Source organism: Cibotium barometz, chromosome 3 (assembly GCF_041138505.1).
Source record: "Cibotium barometz isolate CiBa-2024 chromosome 3, ASM4113850v1, whole genome shotgun sequence".
In the NCBI taxonomy this organism is placed as follows: domain Eukaryota; kingdom Viridiplantae; phylum Streptophyta; class Polypodiopsida; order Cyatheales; family Cibotiaceae; genus Cibotium; species Cibotium barometz.
The window spans coordinates 16204616-16228796 of record NC_141048.1 but is presented as its reverse complement, the minus strand read 5'-3'; the positions used below and the strand labels follow the sequence as shown (position 1 = coordinate 16228796).

At 48.9% G+C, this 24181-nt stretch overlaps 1 protein-coding gene across 1 annotated transcript in view; it reads left to right on the top strand.

The window, feature by feature from the left end:
- Positions 1-24181, top strand: part of LOC147639765 (D-xylose-proton symporter-like 3, chloroplastic) — a 101604-nt gene that overhangs the window by 31141 nt on the left and 46282 nt on the right. The window contains exons 6-9 of the mRNA XM_086773768.1: positions 8445-8546; positions 8626-8991; positions 9076-9123; positions 9232-9294. Coding sequence (XP_086629894.1) covers positions 8445-8546; positions 8626-8991; positions 9076-9123; positions 9232-9294 — 579 coding nt within the window. The remainder of the gene's footprint in view (positions 1-8444; positions 8547-8625; positions 8992-9075; positions 9124-9231; positions 9295-24181) is intronic.

Below are 24181 nucleotides of genomic sequence, written 5' to 3'. Positions count from 1 at the left end.
CTCTGCTCCTCTTAGGCCTCCGCCTCCTAGTTGCCCGATTCGCCCCTAGCTGCTGCCCGCCCTGTTGAGCACTCGCCTCTCCCTTCCTACGCCATCTGCGTTCGCCTGTCTCTAGCCAGTGTTCGCCCCCCAAGCCCTCGTGTACCTTCCTGCTCCTCCGACTTGTTGAGCTTCTTCTGCAGCTTTAGTGTATTTGTTCCCCTTTCTTTCTGCCAGCCCCATTGCTTTGCTTTCTTCGCTTTCCTACCCATAACAGTCAACCCTCGACACCCCCCTCCCCTCCTATCCTCCTTTGGCCGATGTCTTCAGCTTTCGGGTCGGATTTTTCTCTTCAGCGAGTGTCGGTATCTTTTGGTCTTCTTACCCCCAAGAGGACTCCATGGCAGCCGCTCCGTCATCCCTGATCGAGGAATCCTTGGTCGTTTTTTTTCTCTTCAGCGAGTGTTGGCATCTTTTTGTCACACCTTTTGGTCCCATGCTTTTGCCTCCTCTGCACCCAGGGTGTGGTATGCGTTTCCATCAGCGAGCAGCTATTACCTGCAGTGTGGTCGGCTCAAGCACCAGTCACTCAGAGAGCTCAATGGGTGACCATCAGGATTGGAGAGGACAGAGTGGACTTTCTAAACATATATGCGTCGAATGCTGTAGCAGGCAGAGCCACTTTCTGGAGTACAGGTCGCTAGTCCCTTCCATCGGCGGATTTCTAGTGCATGGGTGCGGATTTCAACATGTTGAGTCGATAGAGGACAGAGTCGAAGGTGGCATGGCTACAATTTCAGGCGTAGAGGGAGGAGCTGTTTTTGGCTTTGACGGGACGACCCTTGGCATTTACCGGTGTTACGACCCTGTGTTTTTCCCTTTGGACAAGCAGGTGGGCACGGGCACGGACAGTGTGAGTTGGATATGAAAAGGAAACTCGTAGACGGTGGCCAGCCCAAGTGTGAAATGGGACAAAAGGGAATTTTATTGTTCATAAGGTTTAATAACCTTTGAGGTTTAAAAGTATTATTATTTTTATGGGCATGCGTTTTTAATTCTTGCTTTTGGCATTTTTGAGACAGCGCATCGTCTCTTTATAAGGTGAAGGTTGGCGGAATCGTGGAGAGAGGTCGCCCTATGGATCATCACTGTGTGGCGCATGGAGCAGCGGGCGCATCCCCTTGAGAGGTCGCCATGTGGAGTTGGCACTGCTGCGGGTACGCTTGGTGCAGGTGTTGTTGCGCATGGACTACAGGCAGGCGGCAGGTGCTGCAGCGCTTGGGCTACAGGCGGCTGGCCCTGCTGCGCATGGTCTACAGGTGGTAAGCGCTGCTGCGCATGGGTTTCAGGCAAGGCTGCTGCGCACATAGGCCACAGGCAGGCTGCGCATAGGCTACAACCAGGCGGGCTGCATCCAGCAGAGGTTGTCAGGTGGCTGCGCATGGGCTACTGCCATCAAAAGGGGACCAGGTGGCTGTGCGTAGGGGCTGCTGCCAGTCGGGCAGCCAGGCAGGCTTCTGATGAGAGGCCTCACTTGTGGAAGACCAGCCAGCTGCGCCCATGGGTTGCAGCCAGCAGTGGGAGTCAGGCGGGAGACTCACTATAACCAGCTGGGCAGTCAGGCAGGTGCAGGCGGGCTGCATGTGTGGAAGCAGCCAGCGTGGGTCTCTCTCTATCTCTCTTGAAGAAGACGAGCTGAAGGAGGCGCCGAGGGGCTAACAGCCAAGGGGTCTCTCTCTCTCTCTCTCTCTCTCTCTCTCTCTCTCTCATCGCAAGCAAGTTTTGTTTATGAGAATAGGATGCAGAGGATCAAGCTACACATGCACAGGATGATGTTCTTGGAAGAGATGTGTGTTGCTCTTCATCTTGGACTTATGTGTATTCAGGGTTTGCTTGACACGTCCTCTATCTTTCTCTCTCTAGATGTTTGGCACTGTGATTGGATGGTGCATATGTGGGTTTATCTGCCATGGAAACAGGACATTGGTTTTCGAGAGGAAAGAGGACTTTGGTATCGAGGAAACATGACTATGGTTATGGGATACAGGTCTTTGGTTTATCAGATACAGGTCTTTGGTTTCATGTTGAAAGCTTGTCTCTGGATTCATGTGAACAGGTTCTAGTTTTCTCGAGGTTACATGCAAGCTGTGACTATAGGAAGGACATGTGGTTTGGTACAGCCCTATTGCTGTTTGGGAAAGGGTTATGGGATCCATGATAGAGATGGAGAAGACCTTTTCAAGCAAGGAGGTGTCGTACGGGTGTGCCTTCTCTATGGAATGTTTTGCTGTAATAGCGAGAGTTCTTATTTGGAAGTCCTGGGTGAAAAGCTTCGAGGGATCCTATTGGTAAAGAGGATTCGACAAGCTGTACTTTGAACTCAAATTTGTTCAAGTAAAGAAATACCGCAAGGGGCGCCATTGCGTTTTGGGGCCAATTGGTGTCCTTGTACTTGCAGGAGCACTCTAGCTTCCCTGTTTGTTTTCCTTTTCCAGGTTCCCATGGGTGATGAAGTGTTTTGTGTGCGAGTGTTTGTTTCACCGCCCGTCAGATTTCTGAAGGCTGTTTTCACGGTTCCATCGCTGGGATATCGTCGACTTTCTCAAGGAGGTGAGCCCGTGGTTGTCACATCAAAAGCTTCAACATGTGGAAAGTGAAAAGGAAGTGCAGGAGACAGTGCAGGATTGCTGCCTTGCATCTCCGGAGGTTTGACAGAAACTCAGTACGAAGGCCTTTGTGTGAATATATGCTTGTGTGTGTGTCTGTGGAGTGCGCGTGTAAGAACATATCTTGATACATAGTTCTACACCCACTATTGGGGGCACTGATTGACGTTAGTGGGAATGTCGTAGTATCTAGTCCATACTATGCATAATGGAGTTGATAGTTATATAGTCTTGTGGCTTGACTACCATGAGTATATAACATGCATGTTCCTAAAAGGTGAATCTCAGCATGTTCCTGGATTCCTCTAGGTATATAATTTAGTCGTATTAGCGGACATGTAGATTTCACATTGTGAAGTTTTCGTTCGAGTTGTGGCCAGTTGATATTGTGCTAATACTTTCTATCTTTAGCGAAGCATTTTCCCTATCAACTACTTAGTTGCTGTACTAATTCTTTCTATTTGCTACTTCCCCTTAGTGCTAGGCTTCATCATGGTTGAGTTTGCCCTACATCTCCGGAGGTTTGAGAGAAACTCAGTACGAAGGCCTTTGTGTGAATATATGCTCTTATGTGTGTGTGTGTGTGTGTGGAGTGCGTGTGTGAGAGCATATCTTGATATAGAGTTCTACATCCACTATTGGGCACTGATGACATTAGTGGGGATGTCATAGTATCTAGTCCATACTATGCATAATGGAGTTGATAGTTTTATAGTCTTGTGGGTTGACTACCATGAGTATATAACATGCACGTTCCTAAAAGGTGAATTTGGGCATGTTCCTAGATTCATCTAGGTATATACAAAATTCTAGCCAAGGTCATCAGTTGGCGATTGCAGTCATGGCAGGCAGATGGGGTTTGTCCAGGATTGGAGTGTTCTACATGACATCTTCTCTTTTTGGGAGGTGACCGCTTCGGCCAAGTCAAGACAGCAAGATCTTATTGTCCTCCTCCTAGATTTTGAGAAAGCACCATCAGAGTGGATTGGTGCTTTTTGGAGGGGCCGATGTGCCGGATGGGATTCCATGAGGAGTGGGTCTGAGGTGTTTCTGGGCTCTACATGGTTCACACGGCTAGGTTCTCATTCAGGAAGCCATAGGTGACATTTTCGCTTTCTCGCTCGATTTGACAGGGCTGTCCATTGGCATCTTATCTATTTTTGTTTGTTGTTGAGTGAGTAGTTTTCTCTCCGCTTAGGAGAGAGGGCTCTAGGGGTTGTGGTTTCCCATCCGCACGCAACAGGAGCTTTTTGATTTTGAGTTCGCTGATGACATAGTAGCATACCTGTCCAGAGATGAGGGGAGCCTCGAAAGATTTTCCAAGACAATCGAGATCTTCTGCCGAGCATTTAAGCACAGATCAACTGTCACAAGTCGTATGGATTTTGGTTTGGCTCATTGCCCACTCTGACTTGGAGGCCAGTTGCTGCTTTTCAGTGGATCCCGAGTGGCACTCCCGTTCGTTATCTTGGATGTCTGTGGGCATTGATATCTCCGTGGAGCAGCATCCTCCTCTTCTTTTGAGCATTCGGAGGGAGCTGTTATACTGGAGTTCAGCCAAGCTTTCCCTAGTTGGCCTGGTCGTGGTGGCGAACCATGTTCTTCTCACCACCATGTGGTATATCACCTTCTGTTGGGCCTTCTACCAGGCTTGCATTGGTTAGGTTTGGCAGTTGATCTGCAACTTTCTTTGGGCTGGCAGCAGCGAACGAGGGAGGCTTGCTTGGGGCAAGGTGGCCTGGAGAGTGATCATTCAGTTGCGATGCAAGGGAGGCTTGGCGCTGAACCTGACCAATACAAGCTTGGGAGAAAGACCGGCAAGAGGTGATGTACCACATGGTGGCGAAATACGAGTACTTTCGTTGTGTGAAGCTGTGTATAGCCCCGAAACACCTCGGACCCACTCCTTTGGAAATCCCATCCTGCACGTCGTTCCCTCGAGAAAGCCCCAATCTTCTCTGTCATAGGCTTTCTCGAAATCAAGGAGAACAATAAGATCTTGTTGACGCATCCTAGCCGAAGCGGTCACCTCCTAGAAAGTGAAGATGTTATCCAGAATGCTCCGATCTTGATTGAAACCCGTATGTGTACCAAGTATCAAGTCGGTGAGGAAGGGTGGCAGTCGTCGATTGATGGCCTTGGCTAGAATTTTGTAGTCGGTCCCTAGAAGGGGGACGGGTCGCCATTGCCGAATCTTCATTTGTCTCACCACCTTGCTTGGGAATCAAGTGGATCAATCCCTCTGACAACCTCTCCAGCATGGCTCTCGTAACCATTATCTCGTTGAAGGCAGCTCTGAGGCCACCTTCCATGAGATCCCAGTGATGGAGAAATAAGGAGATTGGAAGCACGTCTTCTCCCGGGCATTTTCCCCTAAGTAATCCTGTCGTAGCCTCCTCAGATGTGAAGGGGGTCAAGAGGAAAGTCCAGGGAGCGTGAGGGACCACCTCTCTTGTATGTTGCCAAACCTGCTCATGCGCATCCAGCAGCATTTGTGAGGATATGGGGCATCCGCCGTGAGAAGAGAGTTGAAGAAATCTTTGGCAATGGCTCTCACATTTGGGGGGGGGGGGAGGGGGGGGGGGGGTTGGGTATCTGTAACAATGGATCCATCTTGGCCTCGCAACTTGTGGATACCATCTCTTCGCCTCTGTGGGCGTGCAATCTCAAAGAAATCCCCAGTGACCCTGTCTCCCGCTTGCATCCAAAAGGAGGCTCTGGCGTGGCATCTGTACTCCACCCTCCGCTCTTCTATGGATATGAGCTTTGTATGGCAGCAACCAACCGACTCTCAATCAATGGGCTATCTGGTGCACTCTCTTGAAGCCGTTATAGAGAAGCTAGGTCCCGGCGAATGCTGCTCTCCTGCTCTCAGAAGCCAGTCAATCTTCTTTGCGTTGCCTCCTGTAATAGACCACTAATCTCTCCAAGGCCTGCATCCAAAGCGCTTGTGGTTGCTCTTGAGTGAAATTCTAGCCCCTCTTGAAACTCCTCTATCCGTTTGCAAATCTCAGAGTCCTGGATGAGTGCTATCTAGGATCCTGGGTACTCAAATGTTTGTCCTGCCTCCAGGGGTCCTCCAGGGAGAGAATAACCGGTGCATGATCAGAGACGGTAGTGCTTGCCAAAATACCAATCATGCCACCATGACCACAAGCCTACTCATCTGCATAGAACTGATCTTGTCGGATGTAGGGAAACACAGACTCTCGGGGCTGCATCCGAACTTTGGAAGATGCCAAGGGTCCTGTCCCCTAAGAGCCAAAATCAGCTCCTCCCAAGCTGAGTACTCTGTACTCGAAATTGTAGCCATATGCCCCCTCCGAGTGTGTCCTCTGTTGACACTAGCATGTTAAAATCCCCACCCATACACTAGAAATCCACTTGTGTGGCAAGGATTGACAAACTGTACCCCAGAAGGTGGCCCTGCCTGTTGCAGCGTTCGGCGCATGTACATTCAGGAAGCCCACACAGTCTTCTCCAATCCCGATGGTCAGGTCACCCACTGAGCTCGTCGAGTGACAATGGTGCCCGAGTCAATCATTGCCGGCAATAGCTGCTCACTGTCGGAAATGCATGCTTCACCCCGTGTCTCGGACGGCAGGCCCGGTGGCTACCCACAATCTTGCATACCAAGGTGGAGGCCTCCAAAGAAGAGACTCTCGAAGCGAGGAGCTGGAGGTCCGCTTCTAAAAAAGAGAGGCAAGGGACCTCCGGGGATGACGGAGCGGCTGCCATGGAGTCCTCCTGGGGGTTTGAGACCAGAAGATGCTGAGTCTTGCCATAGAGAAAATTGCCCGAAAGCTAAAAGCACCTGACTTGGGGGGGGGGGGGGGGGGTGAGGGATGGGGGAGGCGCAAGAGAAGGCGATGAGGGAGGGGGTGCTGGAGAGGCGAAGTCGAGGGGGCCACAAGGGGGGCAGCACGACGAGGGAGGGGGAGGTGGAAGGGAGGCGAAGGCGAGGCAGGGCAAGAGGGGGGGGGGCAGCAGGGCGAAGGGGCTGCGAACAGGCACAGGGGGGGCAGAGGAGATGGCACAGGGGGGATATGCACAGGCACTAGAGCAAGGTGACGGTGGAGGGAGCTGCGCACAGGAGAAGGGGGGCAGGTGATGGTGGATGAGGTGCTGGCGTGCAGGGGGGGAGCTCCAGCTTCACTCGACGATACGCTTCGAGTATCTCCTATCTTTGGAAGATGCCAATTGGCATAACAATGCTTGGCTTCTGGTGCAAGCACCGGTGATGGCGGATGAGGTGCTGGCGTGCAGGGGGGGGAGCTCCAGCTTCACTCCACGATACGCTTCGAGTATCTCCTATCTTTGGAAGATGTCAATTGGCATAACAATGCTTGGCTTCTGGTGCACTTCTTGGAGATTCTTTGGAGATCCATTGTTGCGGCCACTGGATGGTCCATCCAGGATGGCCCAAGTTGACCCAGCTGGGTCACAACACAATGTAACACTTAAACAGACTTGAATGTAAGTATAGAACAATGCACGAGAATGCTGTAAACATAACTTGTATTAATTCTAAGAAGCTGTTACATTGCACTCACTGCACCGTGCACAGCTAGCAGTGGTCACAGTGAGATGGACAACACACAGGACGGAATGACAGTGTGATCACAGGACTCAATGAACAAGCTGAAATGCCAATGACAGAGTAGACTGAGCTGAAAAGATGTATGTAGAATAGGATGTCGCAATGGTTCCATTGATGTGTCTTTTAACGCTCTGGAGAGTCACACAGTATCCAAAGATGCTGTCAGTGAGTACCTCCTATCATTGGAAGATGTCTCTCGGCATGACAGTGCGGTGCCTGCTGGTGCGTTCACCTCCCATGTATTTGTTGGTTTGCTTCTTGGAGATTCTTTGGAGATCCATTGTTGCGGCCACTGGATGGTCCAAGATAACCCAGCTCGATGGTCGAGGATGATCCAGCCAGGATGGTCCAACTGGAACACTGCACACCATGGGCACCCTTGGTGGCTACATGCATTACAGCTCTCAGATGTTTTCTCCCTTGAACTGCAACCATCCAACCCAAAAACCCCAAACCCCAACAAGGGGTCTCTCCTCCCTTTATTTAGCAGGCGTTACCTCTTTCTAGAGTCTCTCTAATCCATTTCATTCAGAAGTACTTTTCTTTTCGAATGAAAGGTTCTCTCTATCTGTTTCTAGAGTCTCTCTATCCATTTCATTCAGATGTACTTTTCTTTTCGAATGAAAGGATCTCTCTTGTTTGTTGAAAAGTAAGCATGGGAGATCTGTCAAAAAGAAATAGAGGTTCCCTCAAACTCCTGAAAGATAAAGCTAGAGAATATTGTTTCATAACTATTAACAGCACAACATTCATAGGGCTCAAAGACTAGTCTGTTTCTAGTTTTTTTATTCCTAGTTGGTGGTGGAGTCTGCTAAATGTTCCTTGGACTCCTAGAAGGATAAACATACAGCCCCCTGAAAGGTGGGATTCTCAGGCATCTTTGTAATCCCATTGTGTTGACAACGAGCAAGCTTACAACCCTTACTACAAAGCATATAGTCAAGATTCACTGTGATGCCCAGATGCCTATCCCATCTTTTGTTTCATTCTACTTTCACAGTGTCGTGATGACGCTATCAGTATCTTTTCTTTTTACAGGCTCTGCACATATTGTACCCTGATCTTATTAGCCATTCTGTTCTTTTGCAGACGTAATTTAAACTATTGATTCTTTCTTTTTTCTATCTGCAATGAAGGCTTCCATCAGTGGCTGGTTTGTAATTTTTCAGATGTAATCATTCAATTTAGTCTTCTGTCAGGCCATGCACGGAGCCCCAATGTACATAGCAGAGACCTGCCCTGGGGAGATACGTGGCACATTGATTTCCATGAAAGAGGCCTTCATAGTTTTGGGAATGTTGGTAAGTTTTTTTCAGTAATTTTTTTGGAGTTAATGCCATACTTAAGAGTAACTATCATGCTATGTATCTTTTTCTACAGCTTGGATATCTTATTGGGTATCTAGCGGTTGATACGGTGGGAGGATGGCGGATCATGTATGGCATCAGTGCACCTATTGCCTTGATAATGGCGGTGGGCATGTGGTGGCTACCCCCATCACCACGTTGGATACTGCTTTGTGCTTGCAAAGGAAAAGGATATGTGGAGTCGTCACAAGAGAGAGCTGCTGCAGCCATCTGCCGGTTGAGAGGAAACGATGTTGATGAAGTTGTAGTTTCACATCAAATGCAGGAAACCTTGCTATCTTTGCAACTTGTACAGGATGAAGTGAGCTTCTTGGAGATCTTTAGGGGCACCAGTCTGAAAGCTTTAATGATAGGTGGTGGCCTTGTGTTGTTCCAACAGGTAACAATACTGGACTTCATTTCATTGCTGTAATGGATCATGTAATGGTATGAGAGATGTTAACTAACTAATTGCTGGTTTTAGATCACTGGACAACCAAGTGTTCTTTATTATGCTGCATCAATTTTCCAGGTATAATGCTCTGCACCTGATTGAGGTGAATGCACTCATTCTTGTGGTTTTGAAATCTTATTGAGACATCTTAATGACTATGGAAGCACTCTTTTGATTGTTATGCAGAGCGCAGGATTTTCTGCTGCTTCTGATGCCACAGGAGTTTCTGTAATCTTGGGATTGTTCAAGGTACAAAAGATTCTCTTCCAAAGTCCGAATCGCCAAATATTTGTAAATGTTAATATAATTCTCTTCCAAAGTCGGTCGACTCAAGGCAAAGGCTGGTTAGCACTGGTCTACGGGAGTCAAACAATGTTCAAGCTCTTCTCAAAAGGACTCAAAACTGCTCAAAATTGGTTGACCTTAGTCTAAGATGGACAAAGAAAAAAAAAGAAACATTCAAGGGTAGTCAAATCTAGTCATTGAAATTCCCCAGAATCTTGTGCTGCTCTCGTGTCTATTAGTTTTTAAAAAAAAGAGATTATTATTATTATTATTATTGTATACTAGTGCCGAGTTACCTGTATGTCCACAAGCCAAGGGCGTTACCTCTTGGGCTAGAGCCCGCTGGCTGTGTCCATTAGTTTTAAAGCTGTTGATCTTTTAAAAAAATTGGCTTTGGCATTTCTTCATATATATGAAAGTTTTGGTGCTCTCCCCCAAACAACCCTCTCCCCCCCCCCCCCCCCCCCCCCCCCCCCCCCCCCCCCCCCCGCGCGTGTTTTCCCCTTTTTTTTCCCTCTTCGGCCTTTTGGCATCCATGCCATACACAACCACGCTACACTTACAGAAATCAAGCAAGAGTGGACTGAGAACCATTGTGGAGAGTTCCTCACTTTGACTCTGATATTTCAAGTGATGGGCTGATTCCATCTATACAATCTACCTCTCTTTATCCAAGTGGAATTGCATAGTTAAGCATCATGTCCAAGAAGCATGGCTTGTTACACAAACTAGCAATGGCTAGGACATTTTGACTCTAGTTCCTACCTCACATTGATGACTTCTTCATCTTTTGCTTACAAGTGACAAGCGCTTGGAAGGAGTTGCATGACATTTCGACTCTAGTAACTAGTTCTTACCTCACCTTGGTGACTTCTTTTCATCTTTCGTTTACAAGTGACAAGCACTTGGAAGGACTTCAAGTAATGTCAAGAACATGGCATAGCCCTCAAATGAGAAAACTCTGTATTTTGGGTTACCTTAGGCATCCTGCTAGGACACATTGTCTCAACCCAAGGAATTACCACTGATTTAGCCATAGCAGCGAAGTTTGCCTTATTTTATTGACCATTTTTCCATAAAAGCTTCCCCTCCTTGCAAGTTTAAAGGTGTGGAATTGCAACGGAGCCCTTAGAACAGATGCAAGATACTTTGAGGATATTTTCAGACACAGTGATATTGCTATGTATACGGAGACCCATTAATGCACAAACAAGAGGCTTCCTGACGCAGGGTTATAGATGGGAATCAGTTTTCCGCCCTCAGCCACGTACAGTGGGAGGTACCAGAGGATCTAGAGGAGTGGCAATACTTTTCAAGGAGGAGCTTCGTGACAAAATACATGTGGTACATAGAGATGCAGATGCGTGGTACATGTGGGTCCAAATATGCAGAGAGGGGCTCCGCGAGCTATATGTGGCGGTATGCTACTTTCCCCCAGCCCACTCCAGGTTTGCACCATCAGGAGAGTCGCCCTATGCGCCACTATATGATGATATCATGAGGTTTGCCAACATGGGAGACATATTACTATTGGGAGACTTTAATGCACGTATAGGCACAGAGCAGACAGAGCTGTATGATACTCAAGAGGCTATGTGCCGGGAGATCATGGCAGAGGATGTAGGGTTGCAGACATCAGCACAGGATGAGGGGGAGATTACAGATTATGGTAGGCATTTTTTCACACTAGGAAGTGCACATAGGTTGGTCATATACAATGGCTTATCGAGATGGCAAGAATCAGATGCTCTCACACACTGGAACTCTAAAGGGGGAGCGAGCACAGTGGACTACTTCATGGGATCTCCTTCATTGATACTTGATGTGCGGGGTTTCACGATTTCCAGTCGGCCCATTGGTATAGCAGACGATCATGCATACCTGAGTTTCACACTAGTAGGTAGATCCCCAAGAAATGGGAGCCACTCATCTACGTAGGTACTCGAGATATCAGTTTACACGTGAGACACTTGGGGTTTACCGAGATGCAGTATCTGATGGCTTGTTTGCTTTAGACCCACATAGCCCTCTAGACGAGATCACGAGAGGATTGGCAGGTGTACTACATGCATCCGCCTCATATGCGTTTCCCTGCACTATGATCCCCCCCTCCCCCCCTCCCCCCCCCCCCCCCCCCCCCTGGGGCCTGCAGCACTGCCCCACAGAATAGTTGAGACACGAGCATAGCTACAGCGTGAGATTGCCATTGGGACTCACATGCATAGACAGGCCAGGATGATCTTTCGGCGCCTTGTGCGGAGGAAGAAACGAGCCTATCCTGATCTACCAACTCTTCCTGGGGAAGGACAGCAAGAGGACATGAAAGATGTTTTAGAAGAGACAGCCTAGTACTCCGATCACTGCACCTGAGGCATGGCATACTTTACTATGCGGATGGTGCTAGATGCGATAGACAGGTTACAGAATGGAAAGGCATAGGATCATGATGGGCTAGTTGGAGAGCACTTCTCATATGCGTGCGATACTTTGGCTCCGCTCATCGTATATGTGTTTAATCGTGCCATTTGTGAGGGTTTCCTGGCAAGCAAGAGTGGGGACCCCATGGTACCAGGCAATTATAGGATGATTATGATTGGTCATTACTTGGCCAAACTATATGGCTCTATATTGGAGTCCGAGCTGAGCCGCTGGGCAGAGAGGCATGGTCATCGAGCACATGGACAGGCCGGCTTCAGGAGAGGATTTACTACCTTGCACTTCCGGCACTTATTGAAGAGGGCAAGGCACAGAAGAGAAGGATATACTGTTGCTTTGTGGACTTCCGCAAAGCCTTCGATACCGTGAGGATTCTTTCTCCGAGTGGGAGGTAGTCGCTATGGGACATAGCCATTGGCGCCTAGTCCGAGACTCTTGTAGCACACCGGGTGGGCAGATTCGTAATCGCTCGATTGGTGTGCTCAATGTCTATGCGCCCAATCATGCTAGTGCCAGAGCAGAGTTTTGGACCCTTGTTACAGATGCATTGCCTGAGGCTGCACATTGGTGTGTTGGGGGAGACTTCAACATGCTTGAGGACCCGGCCGATAGGGTGGGAGGCAGTCATGTTACAGTGCACGGCACGGAGCTTGCAGCTTGGGAGCGATTTTGTATGACACTGCGGATCACTGATGCATGGCAGCATGAGGCTTTCTCCCGTTCTCAGGACAGTCTTAGTTTTTCTCGGTCAGATCGCCTGCAGGGAGGGACTAATCTATCACGGATTGATCGCTTCTATGTGGGCGATAGGTTCGGGGAGCGTGGTGGCTCCGTTGGCACTCGTGGGCACCTCTTTCTCAGACCATGCGCCAGTTATTTTGACTCTTGAGGAGAGGACACGGGAGACCAGCTTGCAGTTGAGGATCCCAGAGAGGATACTTACAGGTGCTCGCTGAAGCTTTCTCCCCCCCCCCCCCCTCCCCCCCCTCCGCTCAAGCTGCTGCTTGCTCGCACCCCCCCTCCCTGCCCTCGTGACTACCTCACCCCGCTTGCTTGCACCCCCCCCTCCGCGCCCCAGTGCTTTTCACGCCGCCCGCCCTCCCTTCCGCGCCTGTCGCCCCCTGCCCGCATGCCCTGTCTCCTTCGTGCCCCCCGCTCCCTCCCTTCCTCTGCGTCCCGTCCCCCCTGCTTGCCCCCGCCCTCCCCCCCCTTTCGTGCTTTCCCCACCCCTCCCTTTTCGTTCCCTGCTGCCCCCCCCTTTTTTTCTCTGCCTCTGCCTTCCGCCCCTTCCCCTCTGCTATTTCCGTCCCCCTCTGTCTTCCGCCCCTTCCCCTCTGTCTTCCACCCCTCCCCCTTTGTCTTCCGCCCTTCCCCCTTTTCCCCTCCCCGCTCCACCTTTTTGGTGCAGCTTGGTTCTTGCAGGACCCTCCGTTTTTCACTTCGCCCTCGACTCAGCTTCAGACTCTGATGGAGGTTCCTCCCGCCCCACCTCAGAGGGACTCTTCCACAGCCCCCTCGCCCGCCCCTGAGGATACCCCCATCAGGCTTTCTCTTTCGCCAGAAGAGGAAGCGAGCCTCGCCGCAGAGGTGGAACGCCTCCAGGCACATTCCACCATCTACCGTATAGTTGGCACTCGCCCCAGCAGAGGGGAGATCCGGGATCTTCTCCAGGCCCGCCTTCTTACAGACGTGGGCAAGATCCTGGACGTTTAGTTACTGGGCCATGGACACTACCAGATTGAGTTCGAGACAGCCTAGAGCGTGGCCCAGGTCCTAGCCATGAGTCCCCTTGACATCAGGGGCGCTTGGGCCTTCTTCAGACCTTGGCAGCATGGTTTCGACCCAGTAGCGGCCGAGCAGGGAGAGCGCATATTCCATGTCACAGTTTGCTTTCCTGGACTCCGCCGCGAGTACCTTCCGCTCCTTTCTAGGATAGGATCATTGGTGGGCTCGGTGCTTGAGACTGGCCCCATAGCAGCTTCAGTGGTGGCTAGAGCAGCTGGCCTGCCTTCGGTCAGAGTTTTGGTTCGTGACATCTCCTCCCTTCCGAAGGTCATTCAGTTACCTGGGGGGGGGGGGGGGGGGGATGGATCGATCAGAGAGTGGAGTTTTCGGGGATCCCAAACCAGTGTTTTATATGCAGGCAGGTCGGCCACCTGGCCAAGGCCTGCCCTCGCAGGAGACCTCGACCTTCACCTCAGCAGCAGACCCCCGATGGCCCGCCCACAGATGCGGCTCGGCAGGTAGCCTCCGGGACGCCTGCTCAGCCCACAGAGACCTCGGATTGGCAGCCTGGACAGGGGCACCGTAGAGGGAGACAGCCACAGCAGCATGCCCAGAGACCGACGCAGCAGCAGTCACAGCCTCAGCATCACTGGGTTCCAGTGAGGAACAACTTTGCTCCCCTCCAGGAGGAGACCCCAGCGCAGACTGAGGATCAGGAGATGCCAGCACCCCCCCTTCGCCCCTACCCCCCCTCCCCCGTTCCCCCCTCCCGCCTTGCTTCCACCTTCGCCTCCTCCCGTTCCCGCTCCCGCTTTTTCAGCGGCTCCTTCCCCACCCCCTTCTCCCCCCCCCCTCCTTCCCCTCCGCTCGCCTCAGCTCCCCAGGAGGCACTGGCAGTACTCTGGCGCTCACCTGCAGCAGTCAGGCGGGCACTGAGCACCGACCTTGCTCGAGCACTGCAGAGGAGACCTACCATGCCGATTCGTGCTTCACGGATATCCTCTATCCGCAGTCGGTTGAGTAGTCTCGACACTAGACAGCGCTCGGAGGCTTTCGACTACTCCTTCACAGGCCTTTTTGGAGCGGAGGGCCCCCATGAGCCAGCCCCCATCAGAGTTCATGTGGTGATACCTCCGGCTTGAGGGGAGGAGGCACTTGATTCAGCGGTGGTCTTCTCCTTCCCTCTCTGCGGCACTAAGGACCGGGAGTGGACTCGCTCTTAGTATTTTGAAGACTTAGGCAGTTGAGTTTTCTCACCATGTGAGCGATCTGGAGATGACAGACGTGATAGGCCGACTCTGGGAGTAGCCACATTTCTTTGATACCGGGAGTGCGGATGCCTCCGAGATTCGACATTTGATGGTTCGCATAGTGGCAGACCTAGCACGAGACCCTGGCTATGTCTGCATACATGAGGTTTCTCTCTCTGAGCGGGAGGCAGTCGCTATGGGACACAGCCACTGGCGCCTGGTCCGAGACTCTTGCAGCACACCGGGTGGGCAGATTCGTAGCCGCTCGGATGGGGATTACTCTCCATCCAAGCCGCTTGCGAAGGCCCGCCGTAAGGCTGAGACAGCCTCCACCTCAGCAGGTCATCCATGAGGATCATCTCATGGAATGTACAGGGTCTTGGTGGCGCACACTATGTACGTTATCGTGGTTGCTTGAGGCAGGAGCTTCAGAGATGCCTGGTTGGGGGTAGTATTGATATTCTGATGATGCAGGAGCACCATTTGAGTGAGAGCAGGGTTCGGAGATATGGTTCGGTGATGCCTGGTAGATGGGACACATTTTGGTCTGCAGGTTTTGGTCCCTTGGGTGGGCAGGAAGGAGTATGTATGGTCATTGCGGATGTATGGCGGTAGGCCATTGTGGATCGCGGGGTCATTGTGCCTGGTAGAGCACAATATGTTATTCTGAGGATGCACGATGAGCACTTTGGTGTGCTCAATGTCTATGCGCCCAACCATGCTAGTGCCAGAGCAGAGTTCTGGACCCTTGTTACAGATGCATCGCCCGAGGCCGCACATTGGTGTGTCGGGGGAGACTTCAACATGCTTGAGGACCCGGCCGATAGGGTGGGAGGCAGTCATGTTACAGTGCACGGCACGGAGCTTGCAGCTTGGGAGCGGTTTTGTATGGCACTGCGGATCACTGATGCATGGCAGCATGAGGCTTTCTCCCGTTCTCAAGACAATCTTATTTTTTCTCGGTCGGATCGTCGGCAGGGAGGGACTAATCTATCACGGATTGATCGCTTCTATGTGGGCGACAGGTTCGGGGAGCGTGGTGGCTCCGTTGGCATTCTTGCTGGCACCTCTTTTTCAGACCATGTGCCAGTTATTTTGACACTTGAGGAGAGGACACTGGAGACAGCCTTGCAGTTGAGGATCCCAGAGAGGATACTTACAGATCCCAGTCTTTCTGAGGACATTGAGAGGATATGGCATGATAGCCAGAGCTGTGACTTGGATGCAGCAGGCCAGTGTGCCCAGGGACTCATCAAGCTCAGCTCTTTTTTGCACGCTACAGCCTTGACACGGCTAGGAGAGACACGAGAGCGGGAGCGTTGCTTGAGACGTAGCCTTGCTTCGCTCCAGCGTCTTCAGGAGCAGCTGCCTACATGTGAGTGGGTAGCGTCCCAGCTGAGCTAGGCACGCCAGGAGGTTAGAGAGGCAGAGGAGCAGAGACATGAGTTCTACTATCATTGCCCTGCCTCTCAGTGGACGCAGCTTGGTGATAGAGTGACTGGGGAGTTTTTTGAGATCACCGAACCCCGCCATGCTCGAGCAGGAGTATGCCAGCTCAGGAGGCAGGACGGATCGTTAGCCACTGAGCTCGGGGAGATTAGAGCCATTGCCACTGAGTTCTATAGAGACCTGCTTTCAGTGGAGCCAGCCACGGAGGCACGTGATGCTTGCAGACAGACTGTGTGGGCCCATGTACAGAGGAGGGTCACAGATCGTATGCGCACAGTTTTGGGTGAGCCCCTCTCAGAGGATGAGCTTGTTGAGGCTTTGAGGGTCCTTCCGCGTCATAGTTGCCCTGGGGAGGACGGATTGACGCCTGCCTTTTTTGGGACCTTTTGGGGCCAGGCCTCCCCAGGGGCTTTCAATATGTTTTGGACATTGGGGTGATGCCACAGAGCTTTTCAGAGGGCTTGATCTTTCTTATCCCCAAGGGGAAGGGAGTGTCAAATGATATTCGGCATTGGAGGCCTATTACGATCCTCAATACTGTCTACAAGGTCCTAGCAAAGGCCTTGAGTTTGAGGATCTAGCCCTTCCTTGGGGAGTTGATTCATGCTACCCAGACAGGATTCGTCAAGGAGCGCAGTATCCTTGACAACATTTTTACCTTCTGGGAGGCGACGGCCCGAGCTAGATTTCTCGGTGAGGACTTGGTCGTGATGCTTCTTGATTTTGAGAAGGCATACGATAGAGTTGATTGGGGTTTCCTAGAGGGCACTATGCTTTGCCTGGATTTTGAGCCTCGAGGAGTGGCGGCTCTATATTCCATAGCTCGTAGCTAGGTGTTGATGGCAGGAGGACGGGGGCCGAGTTTTGAGTTGACCAGATCAGTTCGTCAGGGATGCCCTCTCGCCCCGTTCCTCTTTCTCTTCTTTGAAGAGGCTATGAGCATGTATTTGACAGCAAAGGAGGTTGGTTTGAGAGGACTCTAGCTCCCAGTCCGGGGTGAGGACCTGCTCGATTCTGAGTTTGCTGATGACACGGGATTGTTTCTGCATGGCCAGGAGGCCAATCTACAGAGGGCAGAGCAGTTGCTACAGGTTTTTGGTGTGGCTTCGGGAGCATTGATCAATTGGCGCAAGACAGTGGCTTTTTGGATCAGTAGCGCTCTCGCTCCGGCATGGAGCCCAGACCCGGGTTTTAGATGGATTCCTCCTGGTACAGCAGTGCGGTTCTGGGATGCCAGATTGGACTTGATTTGTCACCTGAGCAGCAGATCGCCCCGCTTCTTCTGAGCATTCGAAAGAAGCTTTTATATTGGAGTATAGCTCGGCTATCCTTGGCTGGGAGGGTGGTGGTGACAAATCAGGTGCTTTTAGCGACTATGTGGTACATCACGTCTTGCTGGATCTTCTCGAGCTCTTGCATCAGCCAGGTACAGAGGCTGATCAGGAACTTTCTTTGGTCTGGGCGGGATGGTCAGCCGGCCCTGGCTAAGGTTGCTTGGGCAGTTATTACTCTTCCGCTGGCCCAGGGGGGCTTGGGCATTATAGATTCAGCTGATCAGAGTAGAGCCTTGTTGGGGAAGCTTATTGTTCGGGGGCTGCTTCCAGGCGCTGAGCCTTGGAAGGAGCTTCTTTTTCAGCGGCTGTAGGCTAGAGCTCCCCCAGCAGGGGGCGCTCGGGCACCAGAGTTACGGTGGATCTTCATAGAGATGAGGAGGACAGGCCTCAGTAGAGGATGGGAGGACAGATTTGCCTTGAGCATCCTGCGAGCTCGGGAGCTGCTGAGACCGGGGATTTCTCAGAGACCTCCCAGTTGTGATGAGGAGCGGGCCAGACACAACTTGCTCAGCTCGAACTGCTTGCCTAAAAGCTGCTACATGGTCGTATGGATCTCCCGACCCTTCATATTTCTTTACCAATTTCTGAAGAGTTGATGGCTTTACTTGTCGTGAATACTCATCATAGGGCCTACGGCCTCTTACCCTTAGTGGGAATTGTTCCTCTCTTTGGAAAGATGGTCCACATGTTTCCAAAATTGGTGTGGGTACCCTATTACCAGCCTCACCAAACCCTTCCAAAGATCTTGTCACCCTCATTTCAGGAGGTGCACTTATAGGAGGCCGAGTTGGCTCCCTTCTCATCCGATTGTCATAGTGGGAAAGATGTTGTTGTGGTGGTGTGACCTGTGGTCGCACATTTGGTGTAGGACGATATCGTGGTGCTAGAGTTGGGCTACTAGCAGTGGTCCACTTAGATGTTGAAGGTCCCTCTCTAGTGAACTCTCGTAGGGGAGGAGCAGCAGTTTCTCCAAGAAAGGCTGTCTCTCCTGGTTTGGCTGTACGTGTTGAGAACACTTCCATAAATAAAGGTTGTCCTTTCCACGTGAGTTCCCTAATCTCTTTCCAATCTAACGTTCGATATTCATTTGACCATTTATCAACTATTCTGTTCATGTGTCCTGCACACTTCTCAACTACCACTACATAAGCTAGAGGAAGATCCAGCTCTGGCGATTTAGTTGTGGCATAATATCCCTCTAACGAATCTTTATAGACCTCTTGAAATGGGTCATCCTGTAAAACCTTCGTCACAGGAATTTGTCGTACAAACTCCCATTGACTTTCAGCCCCTTGATCCATTTTACACTTGCCTTTCCTATCCTTGTCCAAATTGAGATCTACAAGAAGTATATCATCTATGGATGGCTTTGAGGATTGGGCATTGGATGGTCCAGGCATGTCCGGCTCGATGAGCCAGTCATCTCTAGACTCTTTTGCTCTGGAAAGTTGTGAATAGTCTAACAACTCAGTTTTAGAGAGCTCCCCTAATTTGTCTACCTTTTCCGGATGGTAGGTGACTTCATAGCGAACACCATCTCCACCCATGTACATGTTACCCTGGTCATTGACTAGAGGTGCTCTATCAAGTTCTGAGAATATGTCGGCAATCTTAACAAGGTACCGTTGTTGTGGATCCCTAAAGATCTCAGCTCCTTGAGCATTTGTGTAGACATATTGGAGTCGCACATTGAATGTTAACCCCATGGTGTCAGCCTCGAATGGATTAAAGGATCGTGTGGGTGTCCTATTTTGGGCTCCGGGATAACTAGTTGATGGCCCTAGATTGTCCATGGACAATGAACTATTTGTTCTGGAGGAAAGGGTATCGGATTGGGATTCAGAAAGGGTTTCAGCAATATCTGCCAAGTTTCCTATCGATTGGGTCCCACTTTCCTGAGTAGGCACTCTAGAAGGTGCCCTAGGTCCTATGGCAGAATCTACACGACGTCCCGACCGCAAGTGCATAAGGTCAAAATTTTGTTTTGGTTTTTTGATGTTTTTTTGTGTTTTTGTTTTGGTTTTTGTGTTTTGTTTTTTTTTTTTGATAAAAATATATATATATATGTATATATATATATATTTTTCCCTACCTAACCCCTAAAGGCAACTAAAAGGAGTATGTAACTATCTATCCTATTTTCTTATTTTTAAATGTTTTTTTTAATGATTTAATGATTTTTTTTTTGAATTTACTCAAAAATTATGAATCACACTTAAAAAAAATACTAATTATGCACAAATTTACAAAAAATTAAAAAAATGCAGTTTACACTAATGAAGAACTACAAAATATGCGAAAAATAATAGACTCCTAAAAAATCAAAAAATTTTCTTTTGTTTGTTTTTTCCTCCTTTTGTTGGTTTTTATTGTTTGTTTGATTGTTTGTTTGTTAGTTTGTTTTTTTTATTTATTTTTATATATTTTTTTAATAAAATGAATGAATCTCGTGTCAAAAATAAAAAATTATAAAAATACTAATTATGCATGCAGTTAAAAAATTCTAAAAAATAAAAAATAAAAATGCAAGCTTCTTTAACTATGCAAAATTTTGTACAAAAATTTAAATAATGAACAATGGATTCAAAATACAAAAAATAAAAATTGTTTTTTTTTCTTCTTTTTTTTTTTAATTCTCTTTTTTTTTCCCCTTTTGTTTTGTTTTGTTGTTTTTTTTTAAATATATTACAAAAATTTAAAACAATGCAAATTACACTAAATATGCTAAAAATTACAGAAATGAAAAAAATAAAAATATGCACACACTATGGACTCCTAAAAACAAATAAAAAGAATTTTTTTTTATTTTAATTTTTTTTATTTTTTTTAATTTTTTTCTTTCTTTCTTCTCTCTATTTTTTTTTTAAAGATTTTCCACTATTTTTTTTTTCAAAATCTCTTTTTTTCTTTTTAAATTTAAATTTTTTCTTCTTTCTTTTTTCTTTTCTTTTTTAATCTCTTTTCTCTTTTTTTAAAAAAAAATAAAATAAGAAATATTATTATTTTTTGTTTGTTTTTTTTTATTTAAAAATAAAAAAACATAAAAATTAATTAAAAAAATAAAAAAATAAAAAAAATGAAAAAATCCACTAACCTTATCGTCTCGCTCCGCGCTCGCAGCCCGGATTTGTCGCCGCACCGCTCGCCGGTTCTTCACGTGCTCCCAGCCTTCCTCTTCACTGCTGCCAGCCTTCAATGGCCTCCTTCGCTGGCTTTTTCTGCTGCTGCTGCCCTCTGGCTTCTTTTGCTTCTGCCGGCTGCCCAGCAGCTGCCGCCTCCAAGCTTGCCGACACCGACTGCCACTCCGTCGCCTCCGTCTGCAGGCCTTCGCTTACAGTCAACTCCGCTTCTTCCACCTCCCACACCTTCCGCACGCTGTTTCGCTAGCCAACAGCAGGAGCAGCGGAAGGTATCGTCTTGCCTTCAGCTTCTTTTTTTTTTCCACGTTCACAGCCAGGAGGCACTCCTTCACGCCTCCCACACAGCCTTTTGCTGCCAGCCGCCTCTCTGCTTCAATTGTTCCGCAGCCAGCTGCTCCCGCCTGCTGCTGCCAGCCGCCCCCACTTCGCAAGCTTGCAGCAGCCAGCCACCATGCCGTCTCTTTCGGCTTCCTCACCACCGAGCTACTCGTCGCTGCTACCGCAGCCGCCTTGGCTCCTTCTACACGGCCTGCCTTCCGCCTCCTTTTTTTCTACGTGGTCTCGCCAGCCGCCTCAGCTTCGCTCTCTGCAGTCGCCTGACCAGCAGCTGCCGCCTACAGCCTTCTTCCACCCGCTTTACAAAGCCTTAGTATAACTATATATATATATATATATATATATATAGTTCTCTTTGCTTGCTTATGCCCACACTGGCCGCCTGATGATTATATAAATATATATTTGTTTTTATTTTGAAAAAGCAGTCTGCTCTGCAGGTTTGATGCAGCCCTTGTCCTCTAATGTTTGATGCAGCCCACAAATATATATATATATATATATATATATATATATATATATATATAGATTTATAAGTTCTTTCTTAGGGCCACCCTTGGTTGCCCGTTTCTTTCAAGCAAATCGGTTAGTCATGCTGCAATAGATAAATATTTCTCATTTTTTCCTCGAGCACGCTTGATGCGTTGGCTCCCCACACAATAACAACACAAAACAAAAGGAAGGTCGCCTCCAACACTTCCTATCTCTCTTCTTTCTTGCTTGGGAGTCAATGGGGCTTGCATAAGCTATGGGAGAGCTTAGCAACGCACCTCTTTTCTTTTTATTTATTTATACTAATTACATGTTAACGAAAAGCATGAAAGAATGAAATGACAAAAAACAATGAAGGTAAGCATAATGAACGGTACTTGGAAAAAGCAATAAAACATAAAAAACAATGCGGGAAAAACCTCAACCGCTCAATGGTTTTTTTCTTATCCTAACCTTATCCACTCACCGGGATCACACACCCGAACTTAACCTAATCACTCAATGGTTTTGCAACCAAAAGAGGAAATAGTGGTGGTTTCCACACACTCTCAACCGGATTTGAGTCTTCTCCCCGGCAACGGCGCCAATGGAGAGACGGAAAACTCTCTCTCTTGTAGTAAGAGGAGTACGATCCACACTAAGCTCAATCCAATGGGATTTGCATCCCTTTCGGAGCTAGGGATTCGACCCGTACCGGTGCACAAGAGCTTATCCACAAATGGAGAGAATGCTCATGGCTACCACCACTTGACACTAGACTAAGCATACACACAAGCTCAACTTGTCCTCATTCCTACACACCCATTCATTCACAAACACAAGCAAGAGGAATACAATCACTATGCACTCAAGCAAAGAGAAAGACCTCACTCCACTCCTATCTTCCTACAAGCATGCACACATTCAAGCATCAAGCTTCCATGAAAGCTTCAAATCAATCCATGTACTCAAAAATGAAATACTAAAAGCATGCATAAGAGTAAAATGATTAGAGAAGAGGATGAGAAAGACTCATGACATTGCTAATGATTCAATGAAGAGATTTACCTCATACAATGATGTAGATGGGGTGAGAGAAGAGTCTTCACCTCTATGGAGAAGAGGGAGAGTAGGTCTCTCAAAGGAGCTCTTGCATGAACTAAGCCCAAAGTGTGTCTAAGCTCTCAAATGAGCCACCTTTTATACAAAAATTCTAGGACTCCCATAAGTCCCCATGTGGGATTATTATCAAACCCTCTCCCACATTCATCTACAAAGTGGAACTCTTTTCAAGAGCCCTAAGTGTATCGTTTTTGTTGCATCCTGGTATTGATCTTCATTTGCAAGCAACACAGCCGCTCATCTGGAGCCTCGCGGTACGCACAGAGCACGGTCATATGTTGGGTTCTCGGCCTCGCCTAGCCTGGGGACCATTGGCGGCAGGCCCAGCACACAGTTTTGGGGATTGGCAGGCCTTTTGGAGTCTCCCGGAGGAGATCTAGACAGAGAGGCTAAGTCACTTCAGAGGGGGGCTGATTATGAGGGATGACATTTAGGAGGCACTCACTGAGGAGTGGTTCACGCCTTTCGAGCCAGCGGCCCCACGGTGGATGGGAGCCTTTACACAGTTGGAGATCCTAATAGCTGTCAGAGCTTGCACTGAGGATGGTAGATGCCCCTGTTGGACCATGATGTCGATTGGTTGAAACCTTATATTGGACCTCCTCATTCCGATGTCCGTGATGAACACGATCCTGACATAGTGGACAAAGTTGAAGTTATGGTTCCAAAACAGATCCTTTTACATCGTTTCAAGCATGGCTCCGGTCAAAAAGAAAGAAAGTTCCTCATGAAGTTTCCAGACCGAGGGACACACGAAGCGGTGTGGCTTGACAAGACCTTTCAAGAATTTTTGGCATTATTGATGGACTATTTGGAGGCTTTGCGGCTCTTGTCAAGTTAAGAAGAAGGGGATGTCACGTGCATCCCATAGTTGGATGCCATGTGGACATATTTGGACAAGTAGGTGCAGGACCTGGAGTGGAAACAGGTCCCTTGTGAGTCCCATTCCGGGTTGAGTCAGCTAGGGTTCCACTCTAAGCATCCAAGGTCAAGTGTACAAGTCCCGTACATGGTCTTGGTCAGGTGTGCAAGTCCTGCACATGAAGGAGTGTGAGTCCGTACTGTGAGTCACCCTCTGGAATGATGACAGATGTTCTGGGTGTTCGGCTTGTAACCAGATACCAGTCATATGAGGAGTAGAGCATGTAGTTGCATGTAGATTGAAGGGGCAGCCATGTGGGCCACCCCAGAAAAGGATTAAGACCCTTGCATACAAAAGGGGTAGGCCTTGTAAGGGTCAAGGAGGCCCATGGCCAAGCCCAACAGTCACCATTGGCTGGGCATGTTGTCTATTACGACCGTCACACGTGGGACGCGTACATCGTTACGTGGGATTTACATGCCAGTAATGCGTGGGACACGCGGACGTTGCGTGGGAAAACCAATGGTGGCATACTATTGCACATCATCGCTTATAATAATAAGTGTGAATGGGTAATGTTCGTGGATGACGGTTGTAGGTCAAAGCAAATAAAGCTATTACACCATCCTTGGTGGGGGCCCTACAGAGGGTATTTGGGACCTAATCGGGTGTACTGTCTTTACTGTGATTCTCCTCTCTACCGCGAGCCACAGTGCTCTGAGCTTC